The 19,621-nt window shown below is 45.9% G+C and overlaps 1 protein-coding gene across 1 annotated transcript in view; it reads left to right on the forward strand.

Moving 5' to 3' along the window:
* Window positions 1-12,576: 12,576 nt before the first annotated feature.
* PRSS56 (serine protease 56) overlaps window positions 12,577-19,621 on the forward strand; it is a 61,771-nt gene continuing 54,726 nt past the window's right edge. The window contains exons 1-3 of the mRNA XM_078666068.1: window positions 12,577-12,643; window positions 16,171-16,371; window positions 19,492-19,545. Of these exons, the coding sequence (XP_078522194.1) occupies window positions 12,577-12,643; window positions 16,171-16,371; window positions 19,492-19,545 (322 nt within the window). The remainder of the gene's footprint in view (window positions 12,644-16,170; window positions 16,372-19,491; window positions 19,546-19,621) is intronic.

Raw genomic sequence — 19,621 nt, forward strand, 5'->3', positions numbered from 1 at the left:
CCGCTCGTCCAGCCGCCACCCGCCCCCCTGGCACGGCCGAGGCCGCATTAATGAATTCAAACAGTTGCTTTTCCGAGGCCTGGGAAGCAACCCCCCCCCCCCCCCCCCCCCCCCCCGCCGCCGCAGCCGCCGCGCTGTATATATACACGGGGCGGACGCCCGTCTGCATCATTGTCCGTCTGTCCATCTTCAGGGCGCGCGGAGGGCAGGGGAGAGACAGGACTGAGAGGCGAGGACTGAGAGGCCAGAGGAGTGGAGGAGAGAGGGAGCAGAGGACGCAAACGAGAGGGAGCGAAAGGACTCAGAAGTGAGGGAGCGAGAGAGGACTCAGAACTGAGGGAGCACGCAGACTAGGGACCGAGGGAGCAAGAGGACTCAGGACTGAGGGAGCGAGAGCGCTCAGGACTGAGGGAGCAAGAGGGCTCGGGACTGAGGGAACAAGAAGGCAACAGGACTCAGAAGTGAGTGAGTGACCGAGCAAGAGGACTCATAAGTGAGGGTGCGAGAAAACAAGAGGACTCAGAAGTGAGGGAGCGAGAAAACAAGAAGACTCAGAAGTGAGGAAGCGAGAAAACAAGAAGACTCAGAAGTGAGGAAGCGAGAAAACAAGAAGACTCAGAAGTGAGGGAGCGAGAAAACAAGAAGACTCAGAAGTGAGGAAGCGAGAAAACAAGAAGACTCAGAAGTGAGGAAGCGAGAAAACAAGAAGACTCAGAAGTGAGGGAGCGAGAAGACAAGAGGACTCAGAAGTGAGGGAGCGAGAAAACAAGAGGACTCAGAAGTGAGGGAGCGAGAAAACAAGAGGACTCAGAAGTGAGGGAGCGAGAAAACAAGAAGACTCAGAAGTGAGGGAGCGAGAAAACAAGAGGACTCAGAAGTGAGGGAGCGAGAAAACAAGAGGACTCAGAAGTGAGGGAGCGAGAAGACAAGAGGACTCAGAAGTGAGGGAGCGAGAAGACAAGAGGACTCAGAAGTGAGGGAGCGAGAAGACAAGAGGACTCAGAAGTGAGGGAGCGAGAAGACAAGAGGACTCAAAGACCAATGGTTTGCGGAGTGAGAGAACAAGAACATTATCTGAGGGAAACAGCCAATAACAAGAGCGAGGACTAAGTTAATTGGGCGAACAACAAGATAGATTGAGGAAATAAAACCAGATTTAAGGGAAGGCAAAGGTACAATAGGAACAATAGGTACAATAAGCAAGAGGGAAGGTTTGATCTGGTGGTGAAATTGCCATTTGCGACATCAGGAGGTTTGTCTTCAAATACGTTTCCTCCACTGATCACACTGTGTGACCCTGAGCATCCAGCTTTATTGCACTATTCATCAGTTGTCTCATCCACCAGCATATATCGCCCCAAAAAAATAATATATATATTACCAACACTGAGAAAAACAAGTTGCCATTTAACTAAAATAAAAGACGGCAGAAAAGAGTAGAGAGGCTCGGGAAAAGAGGAGCAAGCAGTGGGGTCAAAAAGGAGAGAAAATAATAATACAGAGTAACAGTGCAAAAGAAGGGAGAAGCAGCACGAGCACAGCCAGCTGTTTCCGGCGAAGACTTCCGCCCGCAAGAAGACGATGGAGCCCTGGGGCTGGACCGTCCTCTGCCTCCTGCTGGCCGCAGGCAGAAGCCACAGCGCCCCCACCGGCAAGGACCTGTACTACATGCCAGCCGCCACTCTAAGAGGTCAGTATTTCTCATCCCACTCTGTACTACTGCGGGCCTTATGCAGCAGGAACTTTCTTTGCGTCTATCATCTTGGTCCTACCAGCCTTTAGAGTTTATCATGGCCTAATTAGCATAATTTTAAAGCTGCAGGTCTCATTTCGGAAGTTACCTACCGTGTAATTCCAATTACTACCTGTTTTTTTTTTTAAAGTTTGAAGTTTTTTTTATTAACTGTATAATTAATTAAAATCTTTACAGTAAAAATGATCAGTATAGAAAAGCTAAAAACTGTTGTACTCAGGATAGCCTTAAAAGCAGCCAATGAAAGTAGGGAAACCCTGGGGAAGAGCATGGTAATCCCCGTGGAGGAAAGCTAATGGGTTTTCTCAATGACCATCAACGATGTATCAACAGAGCTCTCTTCATATGCTATTGAAGAAAACTCTGCCCCTCGAGAGACACTTAGCGGGCCACAAAGGGCAGTTCAAGAGCCCCGCAAACTTGATCATCTTCAGGGCGCAAATGGTGCAAAGAACAGGTGCTCACGCGCTGGGGAACGACTACACGGGGCTCGGGGAGTGGTGTCAAATTTTAACCTGTACTCAAGTTTGAAATCACAGTTTTTAGCTTTTCTATACTGATCATTTTTACTGTAAAGATTGTAATTAATTATGCAGCTAATAAAACAACGTCAAAACTACCTGTTGTATACCTTGTGCACCTAATCCTAAAAAGTGATGTGAAAAACACCTTGGACGCTGCTCTACTCAAGTCAGGCACCCTACCCGTCGTTTATCCTAACAATCCTTTTATCTAGGCTCTTTGAGTAATTTGTGGTATGTGTGTAAAAGGCGGGCAGACTGTCACAGCTTGTATTTACATTTAAACAGTGCTGGAAAGTAGGGGGATCCCGCCAGATCCAAGTTCCGGCAGCTACTTCGGGACGGATCTTGGATCCGGCAGACCCAGGGAAACTTTTTGAATTCGTCTTGGTGCATAACGGCCAAGTTTCCTAGATCCAGGTATGCTGTGCTGCATCAGTTCTGGATTTTTTCTTCGAATTGTGGTTCTTGTAGTACTGTTTTATAATGCAACGAACAAGACTACAAGTCCCAGAATTCAAAGAAAAAAACCCAGACTGGAGCAGCAGATCACACATGAATGTGGGAAACTTGGCATTGTTGCTGGTGTAATTTCTTGACACCGGGACACAATTCCTCAGTGCCAGCAGATGTCTGCATTCCTTTCCCAGCAGCAATGTGCAGGCAGCAAGGGATATTTATGTATTAACACTCTCAGCTGGATCCAAAATAAAGGTTTCATTTAAAGGGCTGACAGCCCTCCCTTTGTTTGTGTGTAATACTGTGTGAGAGCTATCTGGAGCCTAACATCTAGATGCCAAAGCAATGGAAAGACAAGGCACACAGCTTGGTATCACTGCACAAGTACTTAAGAGAAACTGTGATTTGGAGGTAGGCTTTTAACTTTGTTCAACTACCTATGTAAGAGATGTGCTTGCACAGTAAGAGTGTAAGATTTACCTACCTATAAGAGTAATTAAACAAATATTGATGTAAACTGCACCTGCTACTTTTTAAATGTAAATATTTTATAGGGCTAATAATGCCAGTGTAGGGTGTCAGAGCTCTTTAGTCTTTACATCACACACAATGGCACAATAAATCATACATGTGCATCTCGAGGCACAGAAAATGTTTCATAAGACAATGAGGGTTAATACTTAAAACGTATAGGAATCAACATATGTTTACAAGTAGGGGAGATATGTAAGAGTGAACAGTCAGGAGAAAAACAAAGTCAGGAAATAAAACTTATCACAGTGACTGTGATTCTACTAATAAGACATTATTACTCCCCAAAGGAACCCTTCTTTTCAATTTTAGAATAACAACAGGTCGAGAGGAAAATAATAAGCATCTAAACCCGTGACATACAGTTTGCATGCAGCTCCTTGATGCTGATAAACAGAACACGGTGCTATATTAGAAACGATTTCAACTTATGAACTAGAAGTAACAACATTATCTCAGTGTCAAAAGCAGTAGGCCACTTACCTACCCCCTTTTGTACCACTTACCTATATAGACACAAATCTGTGATCCTCAGGTCACAGAATGTGCTTTGAAGCATGCACATTAACCCTCTATGCTACTTTATGAGTCGAAACTGTGACTAGGCTAAACTCATAACCCCCAGCATTGGTGTTAACCAGTAGAGTTATCCTACCGGAATTATAACCCCCTCAAAATTGCTGGACACACAATTACCTCTGCAACAGGTGTCTTATCCCTGTTAAAATGCAGCTTCTTTGTCACCAATTAAGTAATCTAGAACATATTTACTTTCACATTCGTCCTTGCTGATATTTTCTTTAAAGCAGATATTTATAATTTAAGGGGCAGATTTACAAGCCACTTGCGCCACTGTTGCGTCACTTGAAACATGGGAAAAGTGACGCAAAAGTGGCGCAGGGGGCTTGTAAATCTGCCCCTAAATGTATAAATTGACCATCCTGCTCTGCTTTTCAAGTTCCACCCTTCATGACTCCACCCCCTTTCCTCTGCTACACCTTGACCCACAATATATGGTAAACCCAATTCCAGCACTGAGTTCAAATGTAAACAATTGGGATTTTGTAGCTTTAAAAACAGCAGCTCTGGCCTTACTGTTGCAGACCTCCCGAGGGCATTGCAGGGTTTGCATTAGAGCTACAGGACAACAGAAGGAGGGTCCCCAAACTATACAGCAGGAAACTTGGGGCTCTTGATTATCAAAACAGTGCACATGGTTGCCATTCCTCCAGCGTTGCCACTTTGAGACCCTTTTAGGTGCCGCCTGAGTGTGGCGCACTGGTCCCATGCAAGGTTGGTTCATGCACGTGCATTGTATTCTGGTTTGCATTTTGTCTTTCTTCAGCAGTATGGTGACACTGTCGTCCATTGATGCGTCAGAACCCTTTTAAGGTTCTGTTGGCAGTGCCCTGCTACAAGCATGTCTTTTTGAGGCACTGCCCTGTTATGGTGCTGCTTTTCATCGGCACAGCTCCGACTTCCCCGAGCAATGCCCAGCTAAGACCCTGCCTTCCTTGCCACTGCCTTGATAAAACGTTCCCTTTTTCCTGCACTGCCCTGTTAAGGGGCTGTCTTTGTTTGACCCCGACCTACTGAGGCTTGGCCTGCCCCTAAAAGTTCCTGGCTAAGACCCTGTCTTTCTTTCACAGTATTGTGCTAAGGCCCTGCCTCCCCTTGGCAGTGCCTGGGTACTGCCCTGCCTTCTTCCGGTAATTGCATGCCAGCCTCGTGCCTTGGTTGGGACTGTCCTCACATGACTCTTGGAGGCAGTTTTCCACCAAAGGAATGGCCACACATGTGCTCCTTTCAAGCCTAGAAATAAGTGACTGCAGAATGTGCAAACGCAAGGTTTGTGTGCACTCATACACACACGCGCGCCCGTACGCACTCAGGCACCCATGCACCCATGCACACACACACACACACACACACACACACACACACACACACGCACATTTATTTATTTATTGAAGTTTTGTATAGCGCTAGCTGGACCCGGGGGTATCAGAGCGCTTCACAAAAAATGCAAGAAGGAAAATAAGGACACAAAACAGGAATCATGAACACAAGCAGGAAATAGAGTTTGTATAACAACAACTTGAGCGCAATATGGGACGGAGATCGGGAGCGAATCAGCCGGCTCTGGGTTCGAAGAGATAGTGTCCTTTCACCGTCAGGTGTGGGGTTCTCGTTAAGCACTGGAGCGCTCAAAGAAGAGGGCTTTGAGTAGCGATTTGAATTGCGGGAAGGAGGTGGTCATTCTGATATGGGGGGATGGAGTTCCAGATCTTGGGAGCATTCCCCACGAAGGATTTATTTGAGGTTTTGTGTTTCTGAGATTTCAGAGGGATTTCAGAGGTTGGAGATGTACTCCTGTGGTGGGAATATGCAGATCCCTGCCCTGGAGCAGGATGTAAATGGAAAGAGAACATGTTCCACCAGCACTTGTGGGGCTGTACGTGAAGGGCTTTCTCCACAGAGAGAAATGTTTTTTTCTGTAGAGAGTACAAAATAAAAAAAATTGGTTTGCATAAATGGGCATGCATTCCCACATGTGAAGTTGTACAATACGTACAGGTGTTCGTGCAGAAGTGACATCATATGGACATGTGAATTTTGAAAGGTGTGCCAGCAGTGTTCCTATACTGTGAAACTGTTGCAGGATCCCAGGTGTGTCTTGGGAACCTTTGTGAAGTTTGGAATACGCTCTCACGCGAGGCTGGTAACCCATGGGTGCATAGTTGCAACTTTGTCTGTGAATTGTTATTATCGTATTTAGTTATGTATTTATATATTTATTACTATGCTCCTACTGTAGAAGAAGAAAAAAATAAAAATACACCTTTAACTCTCCCCTAAGCACTACTCTCGCAATATATCCTCTAACTCCATTTTCTAACCCATCCCAAAACTCGTTCTACTACTATGATCTCCAAAATAAACCCTTCTAGACTGTTCACCCCTCTATTCCTCCATGGCTCACCTGAAACCTCATTTTATGACTATGGGCCCGATTCACAGAATTAACTTAAGACAGAATCCTAAATGTACTACTTTTGGTATTCACAGAAGTTAGGATTTTGTCTTAAGTTTGTCTTAAGACAGACTTAAGACAGACTTAAGACAGACTTAAGTTAGGATTTTGTCTTAAGTCTGTCTTAAGTCTGTTTTAAGACAAACTTAAGACAAAATCCTAACTTCTGTGAATACCAAAAGTAGTAAGTTTAGGATTTTGTCTAAAATTAGTTTTGTGAATCAGGCCCTATAATCTCCAAAGCAACTCTTTTTAAATTCTTCCCTCATGTATCCCTTATTTGATGCATCACACACCTCATTTTACTACTATGATTTTCTTAATCCCTTTCTAGAGACTCTTCCCTCCCTTATCTCTGATTTTACTCTTCCCAAGCCTCAGCTTATTACTATGATCTCCCAAATAACACTTTCTAGACTCTTCAATCCCTCCTTTACCCTATTCAATCCAACTAAAGACTTGCATGTCTACTCCTCAAATTAACATATATTTCCCTATACTAATCCACAGGGTTACAAGTAGTGTTAATTTACCACACCCCTTCGTTGTTTTCCCTTTCCAAGATGTACACCTAGGGAAGGGGTCAGACACTGGTGAAGCCTGCAGTAATCTGGTGCACTTGACTTTATTTTATCCGTCACAGAAGCATCCACAACTTGGAAATGGGCAGGTGGAACGGACATCAATCATCATTCAATCAATCAGGATTAATAAAGTACATCTAACCACCCGAGAGCGTATCCAGGTGCTTGCAGGCTCCGAAAGCTTATTCAAACAGCCAGGTCTTGAGGGCCCTTCGGAATTCCGGACGTGAGGTGAATGGTCCGGAGGTGCGTGGGGAGGCTGTTCCAGGTCTTTGTTGCGATGTAAGAGAAGGAGCGTCCTCCACTTCTGCTTCGGTAGATGCGGGGAGTATGGGCAAGTGAAAAGGGAGGTGGAGCGTAGTCTTCTCGATGGTTGGTGGAAGTTCAGGCGGGAGTTAACGTAGGCGGGCTCTTGGTTGTGTAGAGCCTTGTGTGCATGGGTTAGCAGCTTGAATTGGCATCTCTTCTGTACGGGGAGCCAGTGGGGTTTCCTGAGGTGGGACATAGAAAATACAACATGTTGTGGTACCCGGGATTCCCTGTAGGATATTATAACACCACTATATCTGGTTGCCTGATTAATTCTAGTCCCAGAGCTTTCTACAGCTTGTAAGGTCTGTGATGAGTAGGGCTAGGATTCTGAGTAATGAAGATTATCTGAACGTAATAGCTGATTATCCTCTTTTTTATCATCTGCCCTGAATTAATTGATTTTATTTTGCATTTTTTCATAGAGCATCAAGATTGAATGTGTCAGTCCACTTTATGTGTTTCCACCAATTTTGAGACAGTCTCTGATGCAGTGAACAAGCATCTATAATGGAAATTGATGTAGTCATCCAAACTGAATTAATAAACACATATCTAGATGATGGACTCATAACACACAGCAGGAGGGAGAACTTTTGGTAATTCAAAGGGAAGTGAGTGCAGGGCTTGGAGCCTTGTGAGACTGAGCAGAGAGATGGGTGGAGGGCGGAAGAAGAAACTAGAGATCCGAGAGGCTGGAAGAGTCATGTGGAGGTGTGAAGTAGGGAAGTAGCAGGAGGAGAGGCATTGAGGGTTGGGGGTCCTCATGGTGACCGCAATTAGGATGACAATAAGACGCGTAAAATGAGACTTAGGATGAGTCTGAGTAGAGCGAGGCAGACATTTATTTTGTAAGTCAAGTTGGCAGTTTTCACAAGCCAGCAGGAGGGAGAAGGTTTCGCTCCAAGAGGTAAAAGTATAACAAGGGGAAAGGACCAGTGGCGGCTCGCAGAGGGAGTGCTACGGGGCGGTGGGGCGTGGCGGGGGAGGGGCAGGGCTGGGGGGTAGTGGACTTGGACATACAACGGAACGGAGTAAAGTAAGTAAATAAATAAATAAGACTATTTACCTTGCGCTCACTGCATCACCAACCCTCCGATGCTGCGACTGAACTGCAAATAGTTTTATTTATTTATTTACTTACTTTACTCCATTCTGTCGTATGTCCGGGTCCACTATGCCCCACCCTGCCCCTCCCCCACCCCACCCCACCACCCCACAGCACTCCCTTGGCGAGCCGCCACTGGAAAGGACCATATACCGCAAGATCATGGGAACAGCAAGGAGAAAGTGAAAAGTCAGGAATTATTTCTAAGGTTGTGAGTTTTAAAAGCAGAGTCAATAGAGGCAGAGCTGAAAAAGACGCGTCTTGAGCTGCTTCCTAGAAAGAAGCAGGGGCCTCATTTATGAAAAGTGACGCATCGCTGCGTGAAAACAGCGATGCGTCACTTTTCACTGCGCCCTCCTTGTGAGACCAATGATGCGTCATATTTACAGTATGACGCATCATGGCGCAAGGAGTTACAGATACGTCAGTATTTCTGACGTATCTGTAAGCGCAAAAGTCACACATTGCTGGAATGTGTCACAAAAGTGACGCAACTACAGCAATGCGTCCTTTCACATGGGGAAAGCCCCATGTGAAAGGGCTTGCGTCAGTCTTACGCCTGCTGTGAGGCAGGCGCAAGATTTTGACGCAACAGCGTCCTAAAAGTGACGCAGTGAAATCTCATGGATTTCACTGCGTCACTATTACGAGGCTTTTTGCAGGGGGAACGCCCCCTCTGCATACATTATACCTGACGCAGGTATAATGTAGCGTAGGGGTTTACAAAGTGACGCATCTGCTTAGATGCGTCACTTTGTAAATAGTGCGCAACAGGAGGCATGTTTTACGCCGCCGATGCCTCACAAAAAGTGACGCATCGAAAGCGCAAAACTGACGCACGGCCTCATAAATGAGGCCCCAGGTCCTTAGTGTATCTGGGGCAGTATTACACAAAGTGTCCCAGGGGCACACTGGGCATTTGCACCCACTTTGTGCGCCCCTGGGGCACTTTGGTATTACAGATGGGGCCGCAGACGCTTGTGCGGTCCCTTCTGTAAAACCGATAGCGGTATTACAGCAGAAAGTGCCAGCGCTATCGTCAGGGGGCACGCCCCATGCAAATGAGGGAATACCCTTGCCTTTCAGCCTGCTCCCTATGACACGGGTGCAGAGGCAAAGTAGATGTCAGGAGGAGCACTGACAGTGCACCACCTTGACAGTGGCGCACTGTCAGTGTGCCCCCTGAGATCAGCCGTCTGGAAGGGAAAAGGCGGTCCCATGGACCCACCCAGACATCCCCTTGCATGTGGGTACAGTCACTGACTGCACCCGCCACCAAGTGGGTCTCTAATCCCCTTAAAAGTGTAGGCGGGTTGTGGCGTGCACTGTGGAAACACGGAGTACCTTTAAAGCAGCTGGTCCATTTTTCACAGGAATGTGCTGCCCGAGTTTGCAGCTGCCCTGGGGGCAGCACATTCACCATAATGTGGCTCACTTTCCTTCATTGCGCTGAGGGCACCATTTTAAAGGATAGCCCAGCGCAATGATGTTAAATGCGCCGCATGCATAATGCTGCCCCATGTGTCTTGGTGGTTGGACCAGCACCTGAGAAAGCCACCTTAGCAGGCCAACAGTGGGGGGAGTGTTTGGATTCCAGCGGCAAACATCTGGCCATGCTAGAGCTACATGGCACAAAACGTTAATGTTTCAAAGAGCAGGAAGCTGTCAATAAATAACACATAGGGGCATATTTACGAGAAGATGTCGGAACTCAGAGCTGCGCCAAATTTGGTAGCACTCCGACATTTTCCAAATGCAGGGATGCGCCGTATTCACAAGAATACGGTGCACACCTGTGTCTTACCTAGCGCTGGCCCTAAATGTAGCTGCCTAGCGCCAAGGCAGGCACCCTTGCACCATAGTGCAAGGGTGCCGGGTTGGGGGAGTGATTGTTTATGTGCAGTAAGGTGTCTGTTCCTGCACATAAACAACCACTAATGGCGATGTGTTACTTCTCTGTGTGCTGCGGAATACATCACACATAGAAGTAGCAAATCATCATTATTTATAGATTTTTTTATGCGGAAGAAGGGACACCTTCCTGTACATAAACAAGATTTAATTGCATTTTGCTCTTTCTAGGTGTGCTGCAGAATGGAGCACACATAGAAAAAGTAAAAACGAGGGGAAATAAAAGTATTTCTCCTAGTTTCGCCATTCTAGTGCCTGCTAGTGCATGACGATAGTTTTTGGCATTGCCACAGATTTACCCTTCCTTGTAAATTTGGGGCAGCGTTAAAAGCAAGGGGTGTTGAGGTGGAATGCCCAGAACAACACCCATTGCACGTCCCTTTCACGTTAAGTGATGCGTGTAAAGGAGCCATATTTATGGGTGGTGTTAAGCCACAAAAAGTGGCTTAACGCTGCTTTGTAAATATGGAGAAGAGCATATCGCTAAAAGTAACATTCTGGTGGCAATATCCCCTTGTAAATATGCCCCATTGTTTTACCATAGTTGTATGAGTTAAAATAAATTCTGTGAGTAAACTTTGACAACAAACAACATTATATGTATTATTATAACATTTATTAACGTTGTTGCTCATAATGAACACCTTGATGTCAAGAATGATGCACTCAGCTTGTAAGTGAACAGCAACTGTGGCAGTGTTTTAGGAAAGTTGTAAACAGCTGTTTACTAAGAGCTGTCAATCAATCCATCTAGCGGAATGTAGGCATCATCAATCTGCTTTCAGTTGGGTTTGGGAGTCATGTGAGCAACTATGTGCCTTGTGGTTAGGTGTACTAGTTGAACATAGGTACAACATCTCAAGAGAGCACCCTCTGTCTTCAAGCCCTATGTCCCACCCTTGCAATTAACACTGACATCTTTTTTTGCTACTGGTGCTCTTGCACTACTATTTTATCTGGCTTGTTCTGCTACTTGTTAAGTGAAAAACTAGGAATATAAGATTATGGAAGTTGTAGGTAGGCCTGGGAGAGTTATCCATTATGCTGGCTTCATCTGGTGTCACTTCAGAAATTTTACATTATGCTTATTATGCAAAATCCTCAAAAATTCAGCGATTACACCAAATTGTATATGTATGTGCCGTTCACACAAACATTTAGACTCAGCACATGGGAACAACACAGACGACCAGCACATAAGTAGGTGCTATTTTCAGTGCTTGTGTTTTATTAGTAGCACAAAATACATCCCCACGGTCTAAAGGGACCCAAGGATGCATTTCACAATAAAATATAGCGGCAAATTCCAGTTTTGTATTTCATGTATTTGCAAACAATTTCATATGAAATGTCATGTAATTACACAAGTGCAAATTACTCACATTTTGCACTTCCCTGCATGTAGGGTGGTAGGGCTTGCCAGTGGAGTAGTTGGGTTGTCATGGATACCAGTGTAAGCAAGGAAGATGGGACTGTCTTACTGACAGTTTGGTGGGAAAGACATCCATAATTTGGGCAGAAAGGGGCCCTCAAATCCCTGGGCCCAGATGGCACTTAAGGGGCTTTGCCTTGTTAGATTGTTCACCCCAGGCCCAGCCTGGAGCCAGACATTATGGTCTACATGGGCATTGTGAATTTACCTGACAAACTAGAGCAGGCATGGCTGGGGCAGTGAGTCACATGTTTTACACAAGACTACTACTTCTTTTGTACAGTCGTTCAACTTACCTCATATTACAGCCCTTTTCCTATTTCCTATAGCCATTTGCACATCGGTGTGCAGTCTGCCCCAGCTTTCATTAATAACCCCCTGTGAGGATTCTGGGTGGATGGCATGGCACTGCACAGACCTAGCTAGAAACAGTGCTTAATTTGAGCTGGTGGATTCTGGTGCTCGGCACCGTTACTTAATTGTCAACACCCGCGCTTATGACAGGCTAGCACGTGATGGCGGTGTTTGTCTAATTTTGAGGTGAGCACAACAACAGAGAGTTCAATAACTCAACAAATATTAAAATTGATTATACCTTTCAACTACCTAATTTTTATAGCTTTGTGTAGCCTGGAATAGTCTGGATTGTCACACTTGTAGAAATGTGATGGTTGTTAGTTGTGCTGATACTGTCATTGGCTGTGCAGGCAGGGGCAATGATTGGTGCAAGCTGCAATGGCCTCCTGAGAAGGGCCCTGGCACTTACATATTTGCAAATTAAGCACTGCCTAGAAAGCATTCCATGATGACCCCTGACCTGTGTTTCTTGTTGTTTACAGCAGTGTCCAGCAGAGGGACCGTGGTGCTGGAGGTGGCTCTAAAGCGTGCCCTTGAGGCCCTGCAGGGGGCGCTGGCCCAACGCAACCGGTTGCTTATGGATTGCAAAGGCTGTGTCTCCTGTCTCTTCCAAGACTGCGGTAACCAGGCTGAGGCGTGTGAGCGTAAGTTCATCTAACGTTGGCCCCCAAATGTCCATGTCACCCACATCCATGTAAGGTGTACAGGGCAATGTTTTACTGCTATTTGTCCTAACTGGTTCTGGTCAACTTTGACATTGGTTAAAGAATTTGCACAATCCCTTAATTTAGCTACTGTGCTAATATAGGGCTTCCTCCCTTCTCGAGCAAGAACATGCCTGCTGTATTCCTTGCTGAGCCCAGCACTAGATGTGTGTGTGAAGATAGGAGTGGAAACAAAGAGAGAGCCCAGTGTGCCATGTTAGCCATGCAAGGACCATGCTTAACGTCCAGGCCATTTAAGAGAGAAGAGAGAGGCCAGCAACTTGGGTGGAACTGATGAAACACACTGAGATGTGGAAGGAGATTTACAGAATGTTGTAGGTCACTCCAGAGTTCTCTAGTTGCACCAGAAATGTTACCCAGAAGGTTGGATGGAGTTCAATTGTAAGTGAGTTAAAACAGTTTAGTGTGAAGGTTTTTTATGAATTATAGATAGTTTGATTCTGTTCTTACATGAAGGTTTTAACCATTTCAAAACCTGGCGCCCTCGACTCGCAGAGGCCAGCTTTCGGGCTTCATTCTGTCGACAGCTTGGTAGGTGATGAGGTTTGCAGACGCGGAGCACAGATCCTACTGGTGAATGTCTTTGAGAAGCATACGTTAATGGTCTTGCTACTGTGTAACTTGCCCCCACCAGGGCTCTCATCTGCTCCACCCAATGGCTGGCTTGGAGGGGAGAAACTGAAGGATTGTAGGTTGTTGCAAGAGTTGGAGATGGTTCCCTCGACCACCACATTAGTTTTACGAATAAAAGAGTGTCCGGAATCAATAGGGCTCTCAGGTTCCTTACTCTCATAGCAGTAACTTGAGGCACTTATTGGTTAGGAGACCAGTCAGAGGTCTGGATTAACCGCGCAATCTCTGGCTAAAACCACTATTGCATCAAGGGTTCCCTTTGGTCCAGAGGAATGCATAGTTAAGGAATGTGATGATGTGTATCTGGTCTGCTGCTTTGGTTTCCAGATGGAAGTGCATTTTATTATCATGGTTCACCAGGCAGAGCTCCAGGAAACACTGTCTGAGTATGAGTGACAGTAGGCGGATAGAGGGCCACCAGGTTGAGACCACCGTGGGCTGATTGACACAGCATGTTGCAGAGAGTGGTTTAGACTGGTTAAAGCTTGGAATTCAAGAAGGCTGAACCAGATGGTGCTGTAGCTGCCTCAAGCGAATATACTAAGGGTACCCTAGTCGTGGGTTAGGCACCACTGACGAACTGCGCGACACAGAGAAGTGCACTAACTACACGTTCAACCTCTGGACCCAGCCCTTCTGGGTTGACCAGTTGTTAAAGAGACCCATTGAAAGTAGGTCTGTAAGAAGTGTCTTCCTACTAAAAGCAGGTGAGCACCGTTGGTGGACCGCCACAGGTGTTTTATAACTCCCAAGGGTCTGCAGCACACTGGGATGGGTTTGCCTTGTTAGGCCCCAAAAATAGGAACCAAGGGAGAGGGGGAGGTTAACCCACCATAGGTACTCCCTTATCAAATATTAAATTATGGAGGTTTACTCGTGAGAGTGCAGACTGGGATTATGGTGAGGCATTGATGAGAGTGCAGACAGGGATTATGGAGATTACTCATGAGAGTGTAGACTAGGATTATGGTGAGGTATTCATGAGAGTGCAGGCAAGGATTACGGAGATTTACTCATGAGAGGAAAGAAAGGGATTTTGAAGTTTACTAATGAGAGTGCAGACAGGGATTATGGAGTTTACTAATAAGATTTCAGACAGGGATTGTGGAGATTTACTCATGGGAGTAGCCAGGGATTATGGAGGTTTACTCATGGGAGTGCAGGCAGGGATTATGGAGGATGATGTAAATGTAAATGTCATGGTACTTATAGAGCGCACTGTCACCAGATGGTCACCTTGTGGTGTCGCCTATTCGGCTTCCTGGCACTGATACTCATACCACTGTGGAACCCCTCCTGGCTTTCCCTGTGAAGTGTCCACTCCTGGGCACCCCCAGGGTGAAGCTAGGCATCCAAGCGCTGTTGGGGCTGTTGTGGAGATTAAGCAAGCTATTGCCCAGAGCTGCAGCGTGGGGCCCATGATTAGAATAGGCACCGAGGCGAGAATTAACAGATCTGGGGAAATCGAGCCTGAGACCCTGCCGAGGCGGATATCGAACCCTGGTCCCTGGCCAGAACTCTGCATCAGGGTCTGCCGCTCTAACCATTGAGCCACACTCCTCCAGGTTTACTCATGGGAGTGCAGGCAGGGGTTATAGAGGTTTACTCATGGGAGTGCAGACAGGGATTATGGAGGTTTACTCATGAGAGTGTAGACAAAGATTATAGGGCGGTATTGATGAGAGTGCAGACAGAAATTGTGGAGATTTACTCATGAGAGAGCAGACAGGGATTAGGAAGTGGTGCTCACCACAATGAAGGTTTATTTTACACTTGTGTCTCCAGCGTTCTTCAGCTGTTCCTTGTCAACTGCACAGAGTTAATTGAGAAGCAGGTGCCAACTGCTGCTGTCAGTAGGCATGATGTCCAAGTGTGTGCTCTAGGACTGTGTTTGAGTGAGCAAAATGTGTGAGTCAATCTTTTGGCTTTACACCCCTTTGTGTACATTTTGGGACATCCCTCTGAAGAATCTGGGCCAGAATTGACCAATGAAATCTGTGCAATTGAATAATTCAACAAAGGCGAATCTCTAGTTCCCTGAGTAGAACTTTATATCTGTTTAAATAAACAATCCATAAACTGGGCATGTTTAGTTAGAGGAATTGTTTAAGTGTAATTTATTTCTTTGAAAACAAAGTGCAAATGTTGATGTTGAGCAATGTCAGGATAAAGCAGGACAATTATTGTATCATGTAGACCCATGATCTCATGCACCAATAGAAGCAAATGGGTATTTGCACCATTATTGCACTTGCTTGACCGAGCAGTAATAGCTCTTGCTTCCCATGGGGAAACATCGTTTACAACGCGGGGATTACATCGTGATGCTATTACATTGCAGTTTTCACAACGCAAGTCATTACAACAGCTTGCGCTGGATGGCGCTCTAGGACAAGGAATCGTATCATTTACTATCCAACACCCTCCCTACTGTTTGTAGACTGGAGGTGGAATAGTAAATTATACTACTCCTAAGTTGAGCGCCCTCCAACGCAAGTCGTTGTAACGACTTGGTTGTAAAAACCACAATGTAATGTACCTCGATGTAAATGTATGCGCTGTAACGTCATAAATCCTTCCCATGTTGCCCAGGCAGTTACCAGCAGACTGCATTCTATTGTACTATTTATATATCTCTAGTGCACCCCAATTTGGTATTGTCCTGATTGCTCTTTGTAGAGTGCGTGATTGTTCCGCTGTCTACTGTGTGGCTCTTTCCTCTCACTATAAAGTAGCGCAAGAGTTTTGCTAATGATACTTGTACCCAAAACTCACAGGTATTAAACTGTTTTTCCAACCTCTCCTTTATCTAGCTCTTGATCCTACCCAAACCTCAGAGCCCAGCTGTGCAGTGATCCTGGAAACCCAAAAAGTACCAGAACAGTCCCAAAGAAACTGGGCCTTGAGCAAGGCTTGCTCCTACTACCAGCGGTTCTGCCCCGAAGGGAGCGCTGCCGCAGGAACCTGCCTCCAGGTGATGGCCGGCCAATGCAACCTCAGGCTGCAGGAGTGTAGTAGGTGCTTTCACTTCACCTTAGCTTGTTTTGGTTTGTTGGATGTTTTTCTCTTGTCCTGGGCACACAAATGCTGTTCAAGTGGATCCACATGGACTCGGCGGGGTCTTGGGATATCTTTGAACCTCTTGTAGGTTACTATGAGTAATGGTAAAGAATGAGCCAAACCTTTCCGTCCATCACATTTTTGTGGTGTACGTCAACTGCTGTAGGTGGTACCGTTATGCTAAGATTTACCTCCTTCCGAGCTCATGACGAGCTCAGCTTGTCATGAGGCACGGTGCTCATGTGCTCATGACAAGCTGAGCTCATCATGAGCCGTGGAACGCTTGCACGCGGGGATAATTCCCCTGCTGTGCTGAACGATCCACGAAAACGGGTGTGGCCGTGACGAGCTGAGCTCTTCATGAGCACATGAGCACCAAGGCACTGTGCGCGCCCCCCAGCACAGTGGGGGAATTACCCCCACTGCCAAGGGGTTAAGGGCCCAAACCCACTGTATCACAGGGGCTCAAACTTCACCTCTCCAATGAGGCCCCATAGGTCTGAAACATATCTGAGCTTGTGTTCACCCTTATTAAAAGGTGAGATCTAGCAGCTCAGCTGGACTGTCCCTTTTTGGGTAGGGCCAAACTGATTTGTATCTGGGTGGGTTCCTTCTAAAATAGAGCAAATAACTAAAATAGTGGAATAGAATGCTGTTCAGAGTAATTAGCAGTGGTTATGGTGAATCTAAGCATTTCCATCCATCGCGCTTTCTTTGGTTAGCCACCAAAAACACACGTAGCAGCCAAGTGCCTTTCTGTTTTGAGGCTCACATTCAGTTAGTTCTTTTTTATTTTAACCAACAGAACTTGGGGAGGTGCGGTCTGATACCTATAATCAAGGAGTACCTGTCATACGGGGGCTATAAACAAATCACAAGCTCTGGACCACCTCTTACCTCCAATCAGCATCAATGCAGTTGTGGTAGACCACATCTTATACCAAAGCAGGCTTAGTAGAGCTATGGAGAGGTTTATGAGCTAGACCAAAACTTATACTTAACCCCTTGCATGCTCGTGATTGCCGGGAGCCGTCATGCATCACGGTGGGTGTGTGCGGAGGACAGCCCCCGGAGTCCGTATCCCGCCCACTAATTAATTAATACCCGCACAGCTCGAAAATTCGCGCCACGTGCAAGGGGTTAAACATGCTTATTGCAGATATTTGAGATCTCATGCTATAGGGCACATCTTTTCCCCAATCAGGCTCAGCTCGACAACTTATACGCAATCAGGCTCAGTGTAGCTAAGAAGATATCTTGTGTTGTACACCACAGTTATATCCAATCAGGCTCAGTGTAGCTAAGAAGAGATCTTGTGATGCACCACAACTTATACCAAATCAGGCTCCATACCCAACCAGGTTCAGGGTAGCTAAGTAGAGAGCACGCGTGCTACACCACATCTTACATCTAATCAGTCTCACTGTAGCTATGAACATATCTTATGTGTGCAGTAAGCTAACCCTGGGCGTAGTTCGCGAAGTAGCGCTACGCGAAGCTACGCGAAGTGCACTTCGCACTACGCGAACTTCACGTAGCACTACGCGAGCTGCGTAGTAGCATGTTCGCACTGTGCAAGATGCGTTTTCAATGATTGCACAGTGCGGACAAGCATCCGGCACTGTGCAAGCATTGAAAACGGCATCTTGCACAGTGCGAGCTGTAGTTTTCTGCTGCTCGAGTAGATTATTACTCGAGCGGCAGCTTTCTCAACGCGAACAGGTAGTTTCTCATTGAGAGCGGTCGCGAGCATGCGCAAGCACTCACAATGAGAAACCTGACCTCCTCGCGTTGAGAATCTCGCCGGGATGTCATTTTGCTTGCTCGCGGTCGCGAACATGACGTTCAGGACCGCGAACAAGCAAAAAATGACCCCCTGCACTACGCTACGCTGCACTGCGCATGTTCGCACTGTGCTACGTGCAGCTCGCGTAGTGCGAAGTTGCGAAAACTTCGCAAACTCCGCGAGCATAGCGTAGTGCTTCGCCCAGGGTTACAGTAAGCCACATCTTACACCAAATTAAGTTTAATTTGATAGAAGTGTATTCCCAGTTGCATATTTTCCCTGTTAGGTGTATCAGAGGTTGTTTTCCTTTCAGGTGTTGGGTGTATCTAAGGGCCTGATTCACAGAACTAACCCAAGACAAAATCCTAAACTTACAACTTTTGGTATTCACAGAAAGCATTTAGTAGTAGTAAAGTTAGGATTTTGTCCTAAGTGTGACTTAAGACAAATTTAAGACAGACTTAAGACAGACTTAAGACAGAATTAAGACAGATTTAAAACAGACTTAAGACAAACTTAAGACAGACTTAAGACAGACTTAAGTTAGGATTTTGTCTTAAGTCAGTCTTAAGTCAATCTTAAGTTTGTCTTAAGTTTGTCTTAACTTTGTCTTAAGTCTGTCTTAAGTCTGTCTAAAGTTTGTCTTGAGTCAAACTTACGACAAAATCCTAACTTTACTACTATTAAATGCCTTTTTTGAATACCAAAAGTAGTAAGTTTAGGATTTTGTCTTAAGTTAGTTCTGTGAATCGGCCCCTAAATTACAACTTTGTTACATTCCCTCCTCTGAGTAGAATAGTGTGTAATTGAACCTGTGTAGTTCATGGAGTATATGGAACTCCATGGCAACTGCTCAATCTGTACCGCAAGAGTTACCCTTTGACTTTGGCACCACATGAACCGGGTACCCTTGTAGGCTCACAGACCGCCAAGGGCCTCTTGCTTAGGGTTTGACTTTGGACGCGAGTGAGGTTGATCAGTCGAGGCTTACTCTTGAAGGGTGGTGTGGGGTTTAAAGCAAAACGCACTTCACAATTGAATAACACACAGTGAATGTATTGCCAAGTCTGTGCTATACTTATAAAAGTAAACACATATTATTCTATTTAAACCATGATGGAGGTAAAACTAATACAACTGCTCCAGAGTTTTCCCACTCTACATTTGGTGTTCTGTGGGTTGTCGTCTGTGTAAACAAGATGTTTCTTGGGGTACTGACAGCCAGTGTGCTGTGTGGGCCTCTCCTTGTCCAGAACTCACTGTGTGCTCTTCTACATCTCCCTCACAGAGCTGGAGCAGGACATGGACTATCTTAGCACAGCCCCGGAGGATGAACCTGCAGGTGAGCCCCACACCTTCCATCTGTACATGGGGAGTCTGTATGGAGTGCCAGGAGAGGAGAGGAGAGGAAAGGAGGG

The sequence above is a fragment of the Lissotriton helveticus genome, chromosome 11 (assembly GCF_964261635.1).
Source record: "Lissotriton helveticus chromosome 11, aLisHel1.1, whole genome shotgun sequence".
In the NCBI taxonomy this organism is placed as follows: Eukaryota; Metazoa; Chordata; class Amphibia; order Caudata; family Salamandridae; genus Lissotriton; species Lissotriton helveticus.